Raw genomic sequence first — 19,791 nt, forward strand, 5'->3', positions numbered from 1 at the left:
CCACGTGTGTCGACCATTGTCATGTCAAACATTTGAACCTGTTGACCTTTTGTACCTGTTGACCTTAAGCAATGTCGACCTTTTAGCCACGTTGGCCTTTTGTACCTGCTGACCTAATGCATTTCGACCATATGCAATCAACCTATTGACTGTAGACCTATTTACTGTTGACCTATCATGCAGATCCTCAGAAATGTGTGGAGTTTCTATATTTTTCCTGGGCTTGTGTTGGTTTGCTCCAGGTATTCCGGTTTCCTCACATATTCCAAAAATATTCTGGTAGGTTAATTGGCTTCCCGGCAAAAATAAACCCTAGTGTATAAATGTGTGCGTGTACTTTAAGGCAGACTAGATGGGCCAAGTGGTTCTTATCTGCCGTCAAATTCTATGCTTCCATGTTACATCCTAAAACATGCACATTTACGCTTACATAAAAATCTACACAGGCTGCATCTGCATCGACACTCCTTTACTGAACTTTATCTTTGTGAAATTACCCCAAACAGCACAGGGTCATTCCATGCCAGTTCACCAAGGCATGACACCCACCGACCAGGATTTTCATGATAGTTTGTACACTTGATACTACCGCGTAACTACTAACCCATATCACATTTTTATTCTCTGGGCCTCACAGTTTTCGAGATATAGGAGTTCAAAATTAAAAAATAATTGCTGGGAGATGCCACTACTGATGCTCCATTTTTTCTGAGGTGTATCTGTAAAAAAATTCACATCTCAGTGCATAATCCACGTATCACTTTGAAATTTTAACCCTTTGTCAATCGATATATGGAGATTCCAGTAAAAAATGTTTTATCAATCCTGCCTGGTTCCGAGAGTTCATTATACATTCATTTACTTCATACTTAATAATTGTTTTGGTGCAAAAAAAAGTGGGTTCAACCAACATTATCAACCTAAGGTAGATGAGTTTTCATGTCCCTTTTTTGTTTAAACTGAACCTTAAAGTATACTGTGGCCGGAGATCCCGTCAGCCACATAGGTAATGGCCGCCGTGGCACCTAAGGCCCTCCGTGCCCAGTGCCAGTTAACCCTCCATGCCCAGTGCCACCATTTTAAAGCACCATGCACTATACATGACTAAATGTATGTTTAATAATGTGTCTTAAAAAGTTACATTGCTGTGCTGTGCGCACTTGGAGAATTATGGACTGCACGGTTATAGACTGCATGGACAAAGTACTTGTCGATTAGCAGACCTTTTGGTGGCCAAACATTTTCTTTGAAATACAAACTAAGGTCTGGAGAGCAGCCTGTGGGTGCTTTCAACATCTCCTATTGTGTGATAAGCCAAAACTGGGTTTGCATGGAGATGTGAAAGAGACAGGAACATGTTAATCAGATTGTGTTTGGGGAACCAGTGGGTTTCGTTTAACAATAGTTTGATCTAACATTTCCTAGGCTGCATTATGTAGGATAAATATTTATGTTTAAATTACAAGAACTTTGTCTATAGGTGAGAGGATGAATGCAATTGAAAATCAAGTTATATTTACATTTGTAAAAGAGACAGGAACATGTTAATCAGATTGTGTTTGGGAAAGCACACTGGTTTGGTTCATATATGAAAAGGAGCAGAACATTGCTTTATCCAATTCTTGACTCTTTTAAAATGTAACTCGTATTTATTTATATTTTTGTGAGACAATTTGATTGGTTAAAAAGACTCAGGGTGGGACTACCACCCTGTGAGACTGTATGTTGGTTTGAGATAAAAAGAGGAGGCCTGCGAGCTTTAGAGTGTATTATACCATCTTCTTCTGCGGTAAACATCTGCTGTTTTGCTGTTGCCCCTAGACATAAGACATAGACATAATTTTGCCCACCAGAGGAGATTTTTCATTTGTATATTTCTATGTATATGTGCAGATTTTTAAATACATGTAGGAGAGTATTCAGGGGGTCATTCAGACCCGATCTCATGCTAGCTTTTTTTGCAGCGGTGTGATCGGGTCTGAACTGCGCATGTGTATGCTCCGCAATGTGCAGGCGCATTGGCCACCAGTGACGGCGATTTCCAGACAGCGACTGATCTAAAGAAGAAAGCAATCGCTCCGGTGATCGCAAGAAGATTAACAGGAAGAGGCCATTTGTGGGTGTCAACTAATCATTTTTAAGGAGTGTCCGGGAGAACGCAGGCGTGTCCAGCCGTTTCAAGGGAGGGTTCCTGATGTCAGCTCCAGGCCAGATCATCACAGCGGCTGAGTAAGTCCTGAGCTGTGCAGAGACTGCACAAATTTTTGTTTGTGCAGCTCTGTGCACATGCATTCGCACCTCTGCACAGCAATTACCCCCTCCCCCTCTAGGCGGCAACCACCTGACTGCAGCACTGCAAAAAAACGCCTGCGTGCGATCAGGTCTGAATCACCCCATCTGTTGGCTGCAATAACCCATTTTTTGTGCAAAAAACTGTGATTTTACTGCAAATTATGAACTACCCATATTCAATTAGACGCAATAATTATTGTCAATAATTTTACCGTGAATTAAACTTCACCTACTCTGAGCATGTGCAAAGTTGGGGAAAAATCTCTATTTTAAGGTAAAAATATCAGGATTCGGTTTAGACATACCTCCCAACATGACCCGCTCTGCTTCTATACTTTTCCTTAATTTATGATTGCCAGCACTTGTTTTGAACAGGTTAATGGATAAGAAAGGTAATTCAGCACAGGTGACAGCAATCATAAATTAAGAGGGAAGTCCAGGAGTAGAGCATTGTGTGCCTCCTGAAGAGGGTCATGTTGAGAGGTATGCGGGGGCAGATTGGGAACAAAAAGCGGCCCTGGAAAATTTGTACTAGTGGCCCCACATGGGCAGCACCAGAGGTGTAAGTTCTAGCCATGGGCCATGGCAGGAGCACCCTCCCCCCAAGACTTTCCAGATATTGGGCATGTCCAGCATCAAGGGGGAAGTTAAAAAGAAATACAATTAAATGTTATGAGCACATTATATGATACACCTTCAGAATTTAGGAAACTATATCATTCTTTAGAAAGATATATTTTCTGGCTTATTACACCAACTGTATCCCAATCACTATTCACTCACTCTTATATGTCAGCCAAGCAGGCAGACAGAGCATACACTAGATCATCTGCAATCACAGGCTAAGTGGCAAAGTCATTTTCATATATGCAAATTATTTTGCATCTTATTCATTATGTCTATAAAAAGGACCACATGTCCTCAAACAAAACAGGCCCCACGGGTGCGTCGGCCCACTGGGAATCTTTCCTGTGGGCCCTATGGCCAATCCGCCTCTGCAGGTATGGTTCAGAAACCCATGGGACACCCCTCACTCCCTAATGACTTAGTAGGCACTTTTGATGTTTTAAAATAATTTTTAGCTGGCCAATAATGACATGTAATTTTTGGGGTCAAAAAGTGTACAGGGACGGAATTCGGGGTTCAAGGTATGGGAAAAGTATATTGGGGTGCTTTATGCGTGGGACAAATGTTTTTAGGCTTGCAGGTGGGAGTAGCCAGTCTTTTTCACTTTTTTTTAAGTCTTCTTAAATGACCCAAATATAAACTTATACCCATTTTTATGTACCCGGAATTTAATGAGAGCACTTATTTTGCTGAAAAAAACCTGCTTTTATTATTTTATTTTTTAATTAAAAAAATGCATGTTAAAGCCATTTGATTCAATTTAAGATGACCTCTAATACACCTCTACACTATTATCCTATGTTAGTTTGGCATTTTTTGGAGTACAGGCTGATTTCCCCATTTTCACCTACACTTTTCACGGTACAAATCCAGTTTTCGCGACTTTAGAATTGAATAGGTGCGAATTAAAAGAATTGCGAAAACAGGAATTGCATGAAAATTCTTGTTGTGTATAGTGTAGGTGAAAATGTGGAAATCAGCCTGTACCCCCCAAAAATGACAAACTAACATAGGATAACAGTATAGAAGTATATTAGAGGTCATATTAAATAGATTTAGGGCCTAATTAGCAGAATTTGCTAGCCTTTGGATTACATGCTGGGGGCCATCCTTTACTGGGCAAGGCCGCCCAGCATGCTGACCGGAGCCTCCTCCACTTCAACAAGCAGAAATTGCAAAGTGTTCACAATTTCTGCTTGTTAGCAGAAATTGTGGAAGCCTCCTGCCAGCGCAGCTTATCTGCGGCCGCAGGAGACTCGCCACCATCTTCCTGATCGCGGCGGCTGCATGTGATGTCGCCGCCGTGATCACGCCCCTGATGACATGCCTTTGCCCACCGTTCGGCTGCCTCCACCCCCGCAACGCTCTGTCTTCTCCCTGGAAACGGAACGTTGCCCGACAGGCAGACGTGATCGCATTTTCTGAAGCCCGCATATTTTTCTCAAAAATTGCAGTTGGATCGCATATTGTAATCCAACCTGAATTAGAGGGTCATTCCGACCTGTTCGCACGCTGCCATGCGTATGCACCGTAATGTGCAGACGCGTCGTACAGGTACAAAGCGGATAGTTGCTGAGCGATGGATTTTACGAAGAATCCATTCGCACGGCCAATCGCAAGGAGACTGACAGGAAGAGGGCGTTTATAGGTGTCAACTGACCGTTTTCTGGGAGTGTTTGAAAAAACACAGGCGTGTCCAAGCGTTTGCAGGGCGGGTGTCTGACGTCAATTCCAGGACCTGACAGGCTGAAGTGATTGCAAGGGCTGAGTAAGTTCAGACCTACTCAGAAACTGCACAAAATGTTTTTGCAGAGTTTGGCTGCACAGGCATTCGCACACTTGCAAAGCGAAAATACACTCCCCTATAGGCAGCAACTATCTGATCGCAGCGCCGCAAAAAGTAGCTAGCGAGCTATCAACTCGGAATGATCCCCTTAGGCCCTTAGTGTACTTAAAATGAGTCAAACGGCTTTTATATGCATTTTTTTTTTTAAATGAAAAAAATTATAAAATCATTTTTCTTTCAGCAAACTAAGTGTTCTCATTAAATTTGGGGATTAAAATTGGTATAAGTATATTTCTCTAACGATGCTGGGGACTCCGTAAGGACCATGGGAATAGACGGTCTCCGCAGGAGACAGGGCACTTTAAGAAAGAATTTGGATACTCCTCCCTCTATGTCCCTCCTCCAGACCTCAGTTTGAATCTGTGCCCGGATGAGCTGGGTGCAACTTAGTGAGCTCTCCTGAGCTTGCTAAAAAGAAAGTATTTTGTTAGGTTTTTTTATTTTCAGAGAGATCTGCTGGCAACAGACTCTCTGCTACGTGGGACTGAGGGGACAGAAGCAGCCCTACTCACTGAAGATAAGTCCTGCTTCTTAGGCTACTGGACACCATTAGCTCCAGAGGGATCGTACACAGGTTCGCACCCTTTATCGTCCGATCCCGGAGCCGCGCCGCCGTCCCCCTCGCAGAGCCGGAAGACAGAAGCCGGTGACAGAAGCAAGAAGACTTCGAAATCGGCGGCAGAAGACTCCAGTCTTCATATGAGGTAGCGCACAGCACTGCAGCTGTGCGACATTGCTCCCACACTAAACCCACAGATTCCGGTCACTGTAGGGTGCAGGGCGCAGGGGGGGGCTGGGCAGCAATTAGAGACCTCTTGGCAAAAGTGGGCATATATATAGTTGGGCACTGTATATATGCATGGGCCCCCGCCATATTTTTACACAGAAACGCGGGACAGAAGCCCGCCGCTGAGGGGGCGGGGCTTCTTCCTTAGCACTCACCAGCGCCATTTTTTCTCCACAGCTCCGCTGAGAGGAAGCTCCCCAGGCTCTCCCCTGCAAAATCACGGTAGAAGAGGGTAAAAAGAGAGGGGGGGCACATAATGTTGGCGCAAAAACAGTATATACAGCAGCTACTGGGTTAACACTAAGTTACTGTGTGATTCCTGGGACATATAGCGCTGGGGTGTGTGCTGGCATACTCTCTCTCTGTCTCTCCAAAAGGCCTTGTGGGGGAACTGTCTTCAAAAAGAGCATCCCCTGTGTGTGTGGTGTGTCGGTACGCTTGTGTCGGCATGTTTGACGAGGAAGGCTATGTGGAAGCAGAGCGGGAACAAATGAATGTGGGGTCGCCGCCGACGGTGCCGACACCCGATTGGATGGATATGTGGAAGGTTTTAAATGATAATGTTACTTCCTTGCATAAAAGGTTGGATAAAGCTGAAGCCTTAGGACAGCCGGAGTCTCAGCCCATGCCTGATCCTATGTCGCAGAGGCCGTCAGGGTCTCAGAAGCGCCCACTATCCCAAATTGTTGACACAGATATCGACACGGATTCTGACTCCAGTGTTGATGGCGATGATGCAAAGTTACAGCATAAAATGGCTAAAGCCATCCGTTACATGATTATAGCAATGAAGGATGTGTTGCACATCACAGAGGAAACCCCAGTCCCTGACAAGAGGGTTTATATGTATGGGGAAAAAAGGCAAGAGGTGACCTTTCCCCCTTCACATGAGTTAAATGAGTTATGTGAAAAGGCTTGGGAATCTCCAGATAGAAAACTGCAGATTTCCAGACGGATGCTTATGGCGTATCCTTTCCCGCCAACGGACAGGTTACGCTGGGAATCCTCCCCTAGGGTAGACAAAGCTTTAACACGCTTATCCAAGAGGGTAGCCCTGCCGTCACAGGATACGGCCACCCTAAAAGATGCTGCGGATAGAAAGCAGGAGGGTACCCTGAAGTCCATTTATACACATTCAGGTACCTTACTAAGGCCGGCGATTGCGTCGGCCTGGATGTGTAGTGCTGTAGCAGCATGGACGGATACCTTATCTGAGGAACTTGATACCTTGGACAAGGATACTATATTACTGACCCTGGGGCATATAAAAGACGCTGTCCTATATATGAGAGATGCTCAAAGAGACATTAGCCTACTGGGCTCTAGAATAAATGCAATGTCGATTTCTGCCAGAAGGGTCCTGTGGACTCGGCAATGGACAGGAGATGCCGACTCAAAAAGGCACATGGAGGTTTTACCTTACAAGGGTGAGGAGTTGTTTGGGGAGGGTCTCTCAGACCTGGTCTCCACAGCTATGGCTGGAAAGTCAAATTTTTTGCCATATGTTCCCTCACAACCTAAGAAAGCACCGTATTACCAAATGCAGTCCTTTCGATCACAAAAAGGCAAGAAAGTCCGAGGTGCGTCCTTTCTTGCCAGAGGCAGGGGTAGAGGAAAGAAGCTGCACAATACAGCTAGTTCCCAGGAACAGAAGTCCTCCCCAGCTTCCACTAAATCCACCGCATGACGCTGGGGCTCCACAGGCGGAGCTAGGCCCGGTGGGGGGCGCGCCTCCGAAATTTCAGCCACGAGTGGGTTCACTCCCAGGTGGATCCCTGGGCTATAGAGATTGTTTCTCAGGGATACAAGCTGAAATTCGAAGAGATGCCCCCCCCACCGTTACCTCAAATCGGCCCTGCCAGCTTCCCCCTTAGAGAGGGAAATAGTGTTAGCTGCAATTCACAAATTGTATCTTCAGCAGGTGGTGGTCAAGGTTCCCCTCCTTCAACAAGGAAAGGGTTACTATTCGACCATGTTTGTGGTACCGAAACCGGACGGTTCGGTCAGACCCATATTGAATTTAAAATCCCTGAACATATACCTGAAAAGGTTCAAGTTCAAGATGGAATCGCTCAGAGCGGTCATCGCAAGCCTGGAAGGCGGGGATTTTATGGTGTCTCTGGACATAAAGGATGCTTACCTTCATGTCCCCATTTATCCACCTCATCAGGAGTACCTCAGATTTGTGGTACAGGATTGTCATTACCAATTCCAGACGTTGCCGTTTGGTCTCTCCACGGCACCGAGAATATTTAGCAAGGTAATGGCGGAAATGATGGTGCTCCTGCGACGGCAAGGAGTCACAATTATCCCATACTTGGACGATCTCCTCATAAAGGCGAGGTCCAGAGAGCAGTTGCTGATCAGCGTAGCACGCTCTCGGGAAGTGTTACAACAGCACGGCTGGATTCTAAATATTCCAAAGTCGCAGTTGATTCCTACGACCCGTCTGCCCTTCCTGGGCATGATTCTGGACACAGGCCAGAAGAGGGTTTATCTCCCGATGGAGAAGGCTCAGGAGCTCATGACACTGGTCAGAGACCTATTAAAACCAAAACAGGTGTCGGTGCATCAGTGCACGCGAGTCCTGGGAAAGATGGTGGCATCATACGAGGCCATTCCTTTCGGCAGGTTCCATGCGAGGACCTTTCAATGGGATCTGTTGGACAAGTGGTCCGGATCACATCTAAAAATGCATCGGCTTATCACCCTATCCCCCAGGGCCAGGGTGTCTCTCCTGTGGTGGCTGCAGGGTGCTCACCTTCTCGAGGGCCGCAGATTCGGCATTCAGGACTGGGTCCTGGTGACCACGGACGCAAGCCTCCGAGGGTGGGGAGCAGTCACACAGGGAAGAAATTTCCAAGGGCTGTGGTCAAGGCAGGAGACTTGCCTTAAAATCAATATCCTGGAACTAAGGGCCATATACAACGCCCTACGTCAAGCGGAGACCCTGCTTCGCAACCAATCGGTGCTGATTCAGTCAGACAACATCACCGCAGTGGCTCATGTAAACTGCCAAGGCGGCACAAGAAGCAGGGTGGCGATGGCAGAAGCCACGAGAATTCTTCGCTGGGCGGAGAATCATGTAAGAGCACTGTCAGCAATGTTCATTCCGGGAGTGGACAACTGGGAAGCAGACTTCCTCAGCAGGCACGACCTCCACCCGGGAGAGTGGGGACTTCATCAAGAAGTCTTCGCGCAGATTGCAGGTCGGTGGGAACTGCCACAAGTAGACATGATGGCATCCCGCCTCAACAAAAAGCTACAGAGGTATTGCGCCAGGTCAAGAGACCCTCAGGCGATAGCTGTAGACGCACTAGTGACACCGTGGGTGTTCCAGTCGGTCTATGTATTTCCTCCTCTTCCTCTCATACCCAAGGTGCTGAGAATCATAAGAAGAAGAGGAGTGAGTACAATACTCATTGTTCCGGATTGGCCAAGAAGGACTTGGTATCCAGAGCTGCAAGAAATGCTCACAGAGGACCCTTGGCCTCTGCCTCTAAGACAGGACTTGTTGCAACAGGGGCCCTGTCTGTTCCAAAACTTACCGCAGCTGCGTTTGACGGCATGGCGGTTGAACGCCGGATCCTAGCAGAAAAAGGCATTCCGGATGAGGTTATTCCTACGCTGATAAAGGCTAGGAAGGACGTGACGGCTAAACATTATCACCGTATATGGCGAAAATATGTTGCTTGGTGTGAGGCCAGGAATGCCCTTACGGAGGAATTCCAGCTGGGCCGTTTCCTTCACTTCCTACAGTCGGGAGTGTCTTTGGGCCTAAAATTGGGTTCCATTAAGGTCTAGATTTCGGCCCTATCCATTTGATTTCAAAAAGAACTGGCTTCTCTATCTGAAGTTCAGACGTTTGTAAAGGGAGTGCTACATATTCAGCCCCTTTTGTGCCTCCAGTGGCACCTTGGGATCTTAACGTGGTGTTGAGTTTCCTAAAGTCACACTGGTGTGAGCCACTTAAGACCGTGGAGTTAAAATTTCTCACGTGGAAGGTGGTCATGCTATTAGCCTTGGCTTCAGCTAGGCGTGTGTCAGAATTAGCGGCTTTGTCACATAAAAGTCCCTATCTGGTTTTCCATATGGACAGGGCAGAATTGCGGACCCATCCGCAATTTCTGCCAAAGGTGGTGTCATCTTTTCATATGAACCAACCTATTGTGGTGCCTGTGGCTACTCGTGACTTGGAGGATTCTGAGTTACTTGATGTGGTCAGGGCTTTGAAAGTTTATGTAGCCAGAACGGCTAGGGTCAGGAAAACAGAGTCTTTGTTTATCCTGTATGCTTCCAACAAGCTTGGTGCTCCTGCTTCAAAGCAAACTATTGCTCGCTGGATCTGTAACACGATTCAGCAGGCTCATTCTGCGGCTGGATTGGCGCTGCCAAAATCAGTTAAGGCCCATTCCACTAGGAAGGTGGGCTCTTCTTGGGCGGCTGCCTGAGGGGTCTCGGCATTACAGCTTTACCAAGCGGCTACTTGGTCAGGTTCAAACACTTTTGCAAAGTTCTACAAGTTTGATACCCTGGCTGAGGAGGACCTTGTGTTTGCTCATTCGGTGCTGCAGAGTCATCCGCACTCTCCCGTCCGTTTGGGAGCTTTGGTATAATCCCCATGGTCCTTACGGAGTCCCCAGCATCCACTAGGACGTTAGAGAAAATAAGATTTTACTTACCGGTAAATCTATTTCTCATAGTCCGTAGTGGATGCTGGGCGCCCGTCCCAAGTGCGGACTTCTTCTGCAATACTTGTATATAGTTATTGCTTAAATAAGGGTTATGTTATGGTTGCATCAGGGTTGATCTGATGCTCCGTTGTTGTTCATACTGTTAACTGGGTAAGTTTATCACAAGTTATACGGTGTGATTGGTGTGACTGGTATGAGTCTTGCCCTGGATTCCAAAATCCTTTCCTTGTACTGTCAGCTCTTCCGGGCACAGTTTCTCTAACTGAGGTCTTGAGGAGGGACATAGAGGGAGGAGCCAGAGCACACCAGAATCCAAATTCTTTCTTAAAGTGCCCTGTCTCCTGCGGAGCCCGTCTATTCCCATGGTCCTTACGGAGTCCCCAGCATCCACTACGGACTACGAGAAATAGATTTACCGGTAAGTAAAATCTTATTATTTGGGCCATTTTAGGAGACGGGAAAAAAAAGTGGAAAAAAACTGACAGCTTCCATCTGCAAGCCTAAACACATTTGTCCCACTCATAAAGCACCCCAATAGACTTGTCCCATACCTTGAACCCCGATTTCTGTAACTTTGCACTTTTACACCCCAAAAATTACATGTCATTATTGGCCAGATAAAAATGATTAATAACTTTAAAGTGCCTGTATAGTCATTAGGGAATGGAGGGGTGTCCCAGGCGGTTCTGAACCAAATCCTGACTTTTACCTTAAAATAGAGATTTTACCCAACTTTGCACATGCTCAAAGTAGGTGAAGTGAAATTCACAGCAAAATTACCTTCAATAAATGATTGCAGCTAATTGAATAGGGATCTTTCACGATTTGCAGTAAAATCGCAGTTTTCCACACAAAAAATGGGTTATCACAGCCAACTGAATACTCCCCTACATGTAATTAAAAATCTGCACATATACATAGAAATATACAAATTAAATTACTCCTCTGGCAGGCAAAATTATACCTAAGGGTAATTTTCGTTTTTAATGAGAGAATTATAATTAAATACTCATACAGGCAATCAAATTCCCATTATTTTTCCTTCATTGCCTTTTAAAGTATACTTTAAGGTTCCATTTAAACAAAAAGGGGACATGATAACTCATCTGCCTTAGGTTGATAATGCTAATTGAACCCACTTTTTATTTTGCACCAAAAAAATTATTAATTATGAAGTAAATAAATGTATAATAAGTTCTTGGAGTCAGGCAGGATTGATAAAACATTTTTTACTGGAATCTCCGTGTCTTGATTGACAAAGTGTGAAAATTTCAAAGTGATACGTGGATAAGGCACTGTGAATTTTTTTCCACGTACGCCTCAGAAAAAACAGAGCATCAGGAGTGGTATTTCTCAGCAATTTTTTTTTTACTTTTACCCCCTATGGGGGTAATTCTGAGTTGATTGCAGCAGGAACTTTGTTAGCAGTTGGGCAAAGCCATGTGCACTGCAGAGGGGGCAGATATAACGTGCAGAGAGAGTTAGATTTGGGTAGGTTATTTTGTTTCTGTGCAGGGTAAATACTGGCTGCTTTATTTTTACACTGCAATTTAGATTGCAGATTGAACACACCACACCCAAATCTAATAGGCCCTACACACTGGCCGATAATCCTCAAAGATATGAACGATCTCGTTCATTATTGAACGAGATAACGTTCATATCTTTGAGTGTGGAGCCACCAGCGATGAACGATGCGCGGCCCTGCGCTCGTTCATCGCTGGTGCCCCGTCGGCTGTGCATGCAGGCCAATAGGGACGATCTTTTCCATATTTGCCTGCACTTCTATGGAGCCAGGTGATGGGGGGAGTGAAGAAACTTCACTCCCCCCGTCACTGCCCCCCCGCCGCCGGGTCGCCCGTCGACCGTATCCACCGTCGGGCAGCTCGGCGGCGGATCTTTAAATGTGTAGGGCCCTTAACTCTCTCTGCACATGTTATATCTGCCTCTCCTGCAGTGCACATGGTTTTGCCCAACTGCTAACAAAGTTCCTGCTGCGATCAATTCAGAATTAGCCCCTATATCTCAAAAACTGTGAGGCCTAGAAAAATTTGGCATGGGTTAGTAGCTACGTGGTAGTATCAAGTGTACAAACTATCATGAAAATCTGAGTCAGTGGGTGTCATGCTTGGGTGAACTGGCATGGAATGACCCCACAGTTACATCTCTTCAATTGTAAGAGGAAATGGGACTGAAATGTGTACATCTCTGCATTGCCCCTACGTATATACACATTGATCCAGAGTATTCACATATTGAAAAAACATTATAGAAATGCTCTGCAAGTGGGTGTACATTCAAGCTAGCATCAGGCACAAAATGTTTATGCAATAGGGTGGAAATAGTTTGATCACTGTTTCATTCATCGCTTAAACTGTACCTTGAACATGTGTTCGCTGGATACTGGTCAAAATTAAAGATGAAAGAATTAAAAGGCTCTACGTTGGGCAAATATGTAGGTATGGAGCAGCAAAGCTAGAGGTGGCCAACAAATGGGCAGATGGCCACATGTATATCTTCATGGAATAACTTGTCGCCTTTCTGCTAAAATTAATTTCCTCTTGATTGTTTTCCTTGTTTCTTAACATTTTTAAAGCCTCTGTAGCCATTGTATCTATGATTAGATAATGATCGTTCTCTAAATAATGCATTAACCCATAACTTGTAGAGTATACTGATCCCAATTATTTGGCATGCTATGCCTAATGTACATTCCATACCCAGGACTGGGTGACTGATGGAAACACTCGTTCACCATTAGCATTGAATAGGGGTTCTTTATTGCAAGTATAGACACGTTATGTCAATCCCAACCAAGGGAGGCACCTTATAAGGTGAATTTAAAAATAGACCATACTCCTTTAGTCAAAGTATATTTTATGGTTGCTAACATTAGCAAATAGAAATTCACACAGGTGAAGTAATAGCTCCAAGGAATGAATCCAGTTTCCATGAATCAAGGACATTTGTAAGGTTATATTGGCAGCTGACTCAGGGAGGTTTTGACTTTTCTTCCTCTGGCTCGACACGGTTAAACTTTAGAAATGGCTCAGTTGGATGGATTTCTGTTTTTTTTCTCCAACTCTGGTTTCTGTGTAAACATGTACCACAGACAATACCAAATGCAATGATAAACTAGTGAGTGCATCCATGGCTTGTGCATTTATTTAAAGCACTGTACAATGAATTTTACATATAGTTCATCTTTAAAAGGTAAGCAAAAATTTACCTGTATGTCAATATTAAGACTGATTGCTCGGAAAGCATTGACAAGGATCAGGCAGTTGTGCAGATGTTGCTCTGGCGTCTCGGGGTTAGTGTACATACTTATGAAATGAGTGGAAATCTGCAAACAAATTTGAACAAATGTAGAAAAGTGTTTTAAAAATAAAAGGTGACAAAAGACAGACACAGCATAGCAGATATGAGCTGGTACTTACAAGATATGGACAGTTAGCTGCCACCAGAGCTGCAAGAACAAGCCCATCTAAAAGGTCTTTATCAAAGTTCATTATCCATCTTGTAGGTGGGATGTCACCTAGTAAAAATAAAACATGGTTATATTTATATACAATTGTTAAACTTCAATTGTGCACTAGACATTAAAGCAAATCATTCTATAGAATTGCTCATGTTCTGCGAATACATGGACAATTTCAGTGTATTTTGGAGTATGTCTACTCATAGGTTTTCTGAGTTTATTACACCAGGCTTGCTCTGTTTCACTTGAACGATAAGAGTAACACATTGGGAAAATTGATATCTTCCTGCCAATTCAATAACATTTAGATGAATATGAAAAATAATAAAAAAATGAGTGGACTACTGGGTAGATATAAGGGGTTAGGGGTGTGGGAGGGAAGACCAGGGACCTAAATTCATGTTTGTACGCACATGCCTACACTGCTGCAATTTTTCAAGCTATGGGCTAATTATCAAGATAATCTGTCATCCATAGAAGAATATAGACGCCCACTAGAGCCATCACAGAGTCCTCAGCAATTGTGTACACATATGCAGCACTAATGCAATAATGAGGAACATCAAATCCCCGAGTAAGTTAATGGTCACGGAGACTGGCCTTGGCAGTACCGACGCTGGTGCCATGTTTATTTACTTACATGATCACAGCTGAAGGCAGTTACATGCTCCAAAACCATGCATGACACACCTGCCTTTTGGCCGCCACTCCCTGTTATCTCCACCAAATGGTCCCTTCAGTCAATCATTCTGCATTACAAATCTCACTGCAAGCAGCATTGCAAAGGTACCTTGCAGTGTGATTGAGTTGCATGCGCACTCCACCAATAATCACAGAGTTGCAGGAACATCAGCACTGCGTCCAAACATGAATTAGGCCCCAGAGCAGGCAGAGACCAAGTATGCAATAGGTTTAAAAGGATTGACTACGATATGCCGGCGGTAGGGCTCCCGGCGACCAGCATAACGGTGCCGGGAGCCCGACCGCCGGCTTACCGACAGTGTGGCGAGCGCTAATGAGCCCCTTGCGGGCTCTCTGCGCTCGCCACGCTAAGGGCACGGTAGCGCGCTACGCGCGCCACGCTCTTTTATTCTCCCTCCAGGGGGGTCGTGGACCCCCACGAGGGAGAATAAGTGTCAGTATGCCGGCTGTCGGGATCCCGGTGCCGGTATGCTGTGCGCCGGGATCCCGTCAGTTGGCATACTGAAGACCACCCGGTTTAAAACCATTTATAAGTTAGACATACATTTTATGTTAAAGAATCAAAGGTCAAAAATTATGCTCCATAACAAAAGTGGTTTACAAAGTTGATTGTGCGCAAGGAAAGAGTCTATCAATAATAACAAATGTTTCTTTCATTAAGTGAATATGTCACTATTGGGCACAATACATTGCATCTTCAATATAAGCCATTTTTCTGTGAAGTACTGAATTTTATTTTATTTTTTTCATTTTCATAAAAGACCATTGTTTTTTTTTATAAACCAAGACTAGAATGCACAGTGGTTTGTGTGTGGCGTAGTAATGGCAAATTACACATTTTTTACTTATTTACTTTAAAAAAGTCAAGAAAACAACTGAAATATAAAGAATGCCCTACCTTTCTGCGTATTCCTTGGTTCCCTCCCAGCTAATGGATTGATATATTAATTTTATGAACATACTGAGATTTAAAAGAAAAATACATACATGACCAGTACAGCCAACCTTTCTCTCTCTATAATAACCACTGTGCTAATAAATGTATGCATTAAAATAAAATTTCCATAGGGGTGAATAAAACAATAGTATGTACTTTGTATAGTTGAAATTAAATATCAAATATAAAGAGAAAACTACAAGTGACATTCTCTATGGCCTATAGCCACTGTAATTCTCTATGGCCAATAGCTACTGCCATTCTCCTAGGCCTATAGCTACTGCTATTCTCTATGGGCAATAGCTACTGCCATTCTCTTTGGTCTATAGCTACTAACATTATCATTGGTCTATAGCTACAGCCATTCTCTTTGGGCTATAGCTGCTGCCATTCTCTTTGGCTTATAGCTACTGCTATTCTCCTAGGCCTATAGCTACTGCCATTCTCCTAGGCCTATAGCTACTGCTATTCTCTATGGGCAATAGCTACTGCCATTCTCTTTGGTCTATAGCTACTAACATTATCATTGGTCGATAGCTACAGCCATTCTCTTTGGCCTATAGCTGCTGCCATTCTCTTTGGCTTATAGCTACTGCTATTCTCCTAGGCCTATAGCTACTGCCATTCTCCTAGGCCTATAGCTACTGCCATTCTCTTTGGTCTATAGCTACTAACATTATCATTGGTCTATAGCTACAGCCATTCTCTTTGGCCTACAGCTGCTGCCATTCTCTTTGGCTTATAGCTACTGCCATTCTCCTAGGTCTATAGCTACTGCCATTCTCCTAGGTCTATAGCTACTGCCATTCTCCTAGGCCTATAGCTACTGTCATTCTCTTAAACCTGGAATATAGATTTAATGGGGGAGATTCAAATGTTTGAAAAGTCGGTTGTCACAACTGAGGGCCTGAGCTGACGGGAGGCAGCCTCAGTTGTAGGGGCTGAGATGTACCGGAACCTGGGAGGTTGTATCAGACCCCTGGACATGTAAGTAACATGAATAATAACTGCCCGAAGGCGTGACCACGACAACTTGGATAAAAGTCAATGATGTTTATTATGACAACTCCGCAACACAGCAGCAGTAAAAGAAAACGTAAAAGTCAGCAAATAATAAATACAGTTCCTGGGTACTACAGGATGGCAGGAGCCACAGGGCACTGGTAGTGTGAGATAGTTCTTATGATCTTCTAGATGGAAAGTCCTTACCAGGCCCGACTGTAGCAATGGAGATAACCCAGGATTGTGCCAGCTGGTGTTCCAGGAAAAGCTGGGTTGCTGAAGGTAAAACAGCTGCTGTGGATACTGGCTGGAACCAGACTGTTGTTAGCACGGAGTGGATACTGGCTGGAACCAGTTAAATAATAAATGAACTTGGGAGCGATGAAATATGAACTGAAATGTAGAACTTGAGAGCGGAGAAATAATAATACCGGTGGAGAGTGGTAAAGTGTAGAAAGGACACCGGCCCTTTAAGGGAAGCTGTACTCTGCTGGAAGCTGAGCTGGAAGCAGGTAATGTTGTAGCTGGAAACAGATGAATCCACAATGGATTGGAGAGTCAGGCTACACCGCAGGTGGAATGCTGGTGCGGGTCTCTATGGTGGAAGTCTTGAGACAGGAGCTGGAACCTGGAAGACAATCACAGGAGAGAGACAAACAGGAACTAGGTTTGACAACCAAAGCACTGACGCCTTCCTTGCTCAGGCACAGTGTATTTATACCTGCAGCAAGGAAGGGATTGGCTAGGCAATTATGCAGATTATCAATACTGAGAACAGATTGGTGGAAATGATCAGCTGACAGAATCCAAGATGGCTGCGCCCATGCAGACACTTGGAGGGAAGTTTGGTTTGTAATCCATGTGGTAATGAAAACAGTAATGGCGGCGCCGGCCACCGGAGACAGGAGGCGCCAGGCTGACAGATGCACATCCAACCACGCGGACACAGCGGAGGCCGCGGCTGACGTAATCGCCACTCAGACACTCTGCATGCAGAAGTTCAGGGACGGCGGCGGAGGCCGCGGGAGACGCCATGCCAGGTGTAATATGGCGTTTACTGTGACAGCGTCCCAGAGTGACAGGAGAGGATACAGGAATGTACACATCAGGATAACAGATGGGATCCGGTCCTGGAGCGCTGAGCCAGCCTTAGGAGGCATCTGATGGGTAAGAAATGGCGTCCAGATACCCGGATCGTGACAGCACCCCCCCCTTTAGGAGTGGCCCCAGGACACTTCTTTGGCTTTTGAGGAAACTTGGAATGGAATCTCCGGACCAAGGCAGGAGCATGGACATCAGAAGCATTGGTCCATGAACGTTCCTCAGGACCATAACCCTTCCAGTCAATAAGATATTGTAGTTGACCGTAACGGTGACGTGAGTCCAGGATCTTGGCCACTTCATACTCAACGCCTCGTTGAGTTTGGACTTTCGGAGTTGGAGGAAGAGAGGAATGAAACCGATTCAAGATCAGCAGTTTCAACAGGGAAACATGGAATGTCCTGGGTATTTTTAAGAAGGGAGGCAACTGGAGTCTGTAAGCAACAGGATTGATGACTTGTTCAATCTTGAAAGGACCGATATAGCGAGGTGCAAACTTCATACTGGGAACTCTTAACCTCAAATTCTTCGTGGATAACCATACCCGATCACCCACCTTGAGAGCAGGAACTGCTCGACGCTTCTTATCCGCAAACTTCTTGTACCTGTACGATGCCTTGAGCAGAGCTGATCGTACGCTCTTCCAGGTATTGGCAAACTGATGCAAGGTGATATCCACTGCGGGAACAGAAGTTGCTGGAAGCGGTTGGAACTCAGGGACTTTAGGGTGGAATCCAAAGTTAGTGAAGAATGGTGTTGAAGCAGATGAAGAATGATACTGGTTGTTATGACAGAACTCGGCCCAGGGAAGTAATTGAACCCAGTCATCTTGAGAGGAGGACACATAGATGCGGAGGAAGGCCTCCAAGTCCTGATTCACCCTCTCGGTTTGACCATTGGTCTGAGGATGGTAAGCCGTGGAAAACTTTAGCTTGACTTGGAGGACTTGACATAAACTTCACCAGAATTTGGCTGTGAATTGAACTCCTCGATCTGAGATAATTTCTTCAGGAAGACCGTGGAGTCGGAAGATCTCTTGTATGAATACTTGAGCCAACTTGGAAGCTGACGGAAGACCGGTGAGAGGAATGAAGTGTGCCATCTTGGTGAACCGGTCAACTACCACCCAGATGGTATTGAACTTGTTGCACATGGGTAAGTCTGTAATGAAATCCATCGACAAGTGGGTCCATGGTCGACGGGGAACGGATAGTGGAACCAGTTGCCCCGCAGGCGACTGGCGGGATACTTTATGTTGGGCACACTTTGGGCAAGATGCAATAAACTCCAAGATGTCTTTTTTCAGAGTTGGCCACCAATAGGACCTAGAGATAAACTCCAGGGTTTTTTGGATACCTGTATGTCCGGCAAAACGGGAAGCATGGGCCCAATGCATGAGCTTCTTCCTTAGCATCGGCTTCACAAAACTTTTCCCTGATGGGGGCGTAGAGTCCATCCCTACCGTGGAGAATGCCAACGGATTTATAATAGGATGCTTGTCTGAAGACTCTGACTCATTTTCTTGCTCCCATGAGCGGGAAAGGGCATCGGCCTTGCGATTCTGAGAGCCCGGACAGAACTGGAGTTTAAAGTCGAACCTGGAAAAGAAAAGTGCCCATCTGGCCTGACGAGGGTTGAGACATTGTGCGCCCTTCAGGTATAAAAGGTTATTGTGGTCTGTAAGTATGGTGATTAAATGAGAAGCTCCCTCCAACAGATACCTCCACTCTTCTAGAGCGAGCTTGATGGCTAGCAACTCCTGGTCGCCAATGGCATAGTTGCGCTCAGCTGGGGAGAACTTCCGGGAGAAGAAACTGCAAGGATGTAAATGGCCATCTTTAGCCCTCTGAGATAACACCGCTCCTACTCCAACGGAGGAGGCATCCACCTCTAGGATGAAAGGAGAGTCGATGTCAGGCTGTTTCAGGACAGGCGCAGAGATGAACCTCTGTTTTAAAAGATGAAAAGCTTGCATGGCTTCTTCAGACCACTTGGACGGGTTAGCACCCTTCTTGGTGAAAGCAGTAATAGGCGCCACAATGGTGGAAAAGTCTCGTATAAACTTTCGGTAATAATTGGCGAACCCTAAGAACCTCTGGACCCCTTTGAGGGTTAAGGGTACCGGCCAATTCTGAATTGCTTGTAGTTTCTCAGGATCCATCTCTAGTCCGGAACCGGACACAATGTACCCTAGAAACGGAATGGACTTGACTTCAAAGACGCATTTTTCTAATTTGCAATAGAGATGATTGACACGGAGACGGGACAGAACCTCTTTAACCCAAAAACGATGTTCCTCTAAATCGTTGGCAAAAATGAGGA

General features: G+C 45.2%; 1 protein-coding gene across 6 annotated transcripts in view; it reads right to left on the bottom strand.

The window, feature by feature from the left end:
* The window catches only part of CFAP47 (cilia and flagella associated protein 47), a 1,065,013-nt gene that overhangs the window by 649,652 nt on the left and 395,570 nt on the right, over nucleotides 1–19,791 (bottom strand). For 5 of the 6 annotated variants that reach the window (XM_063953487.1, XM_063953489.1, XM_063953486.1 and 2 more), the window contains exons 35-37: nucleotides 15,328–15,357; nucleotides 13,687–13,784; nucleotides 13,476–13,592 (exon numbers count right to left, since the gene is read on the bottom strand). In XM_063953487.1, the coding sequence (XP_063809557.1) occupies nucleotides 13,476–13,592; nucleotides 13,687–13,784; nucleotides 15,328–15,357 (245 nt within the window). The remainder of the gene's footprint in view (nucleotides 1–13,475; nucleotides 13,593–13,686; nucleotides 13,785–15,327; nucleotides 15,358–19,791) is intronic. The other variant, XM_063953488.1, reaches the window with a different exon arrangement.

This window comes from Pseudophryne corroboree, chromosome 2, assembly GCF_028390025.1.
Source record: "Pseudophryne corroboree isolate aPseCor3 chromosome 2, aPseCor3.hap2, whole genome shotgun sequence".
Lineage (NCBI taxonomy): Eukaryota > Metazoa > Chordata > Amphibia > Anura > Myobatrachidae > Pseudophryne > Pseudophryne corroboree.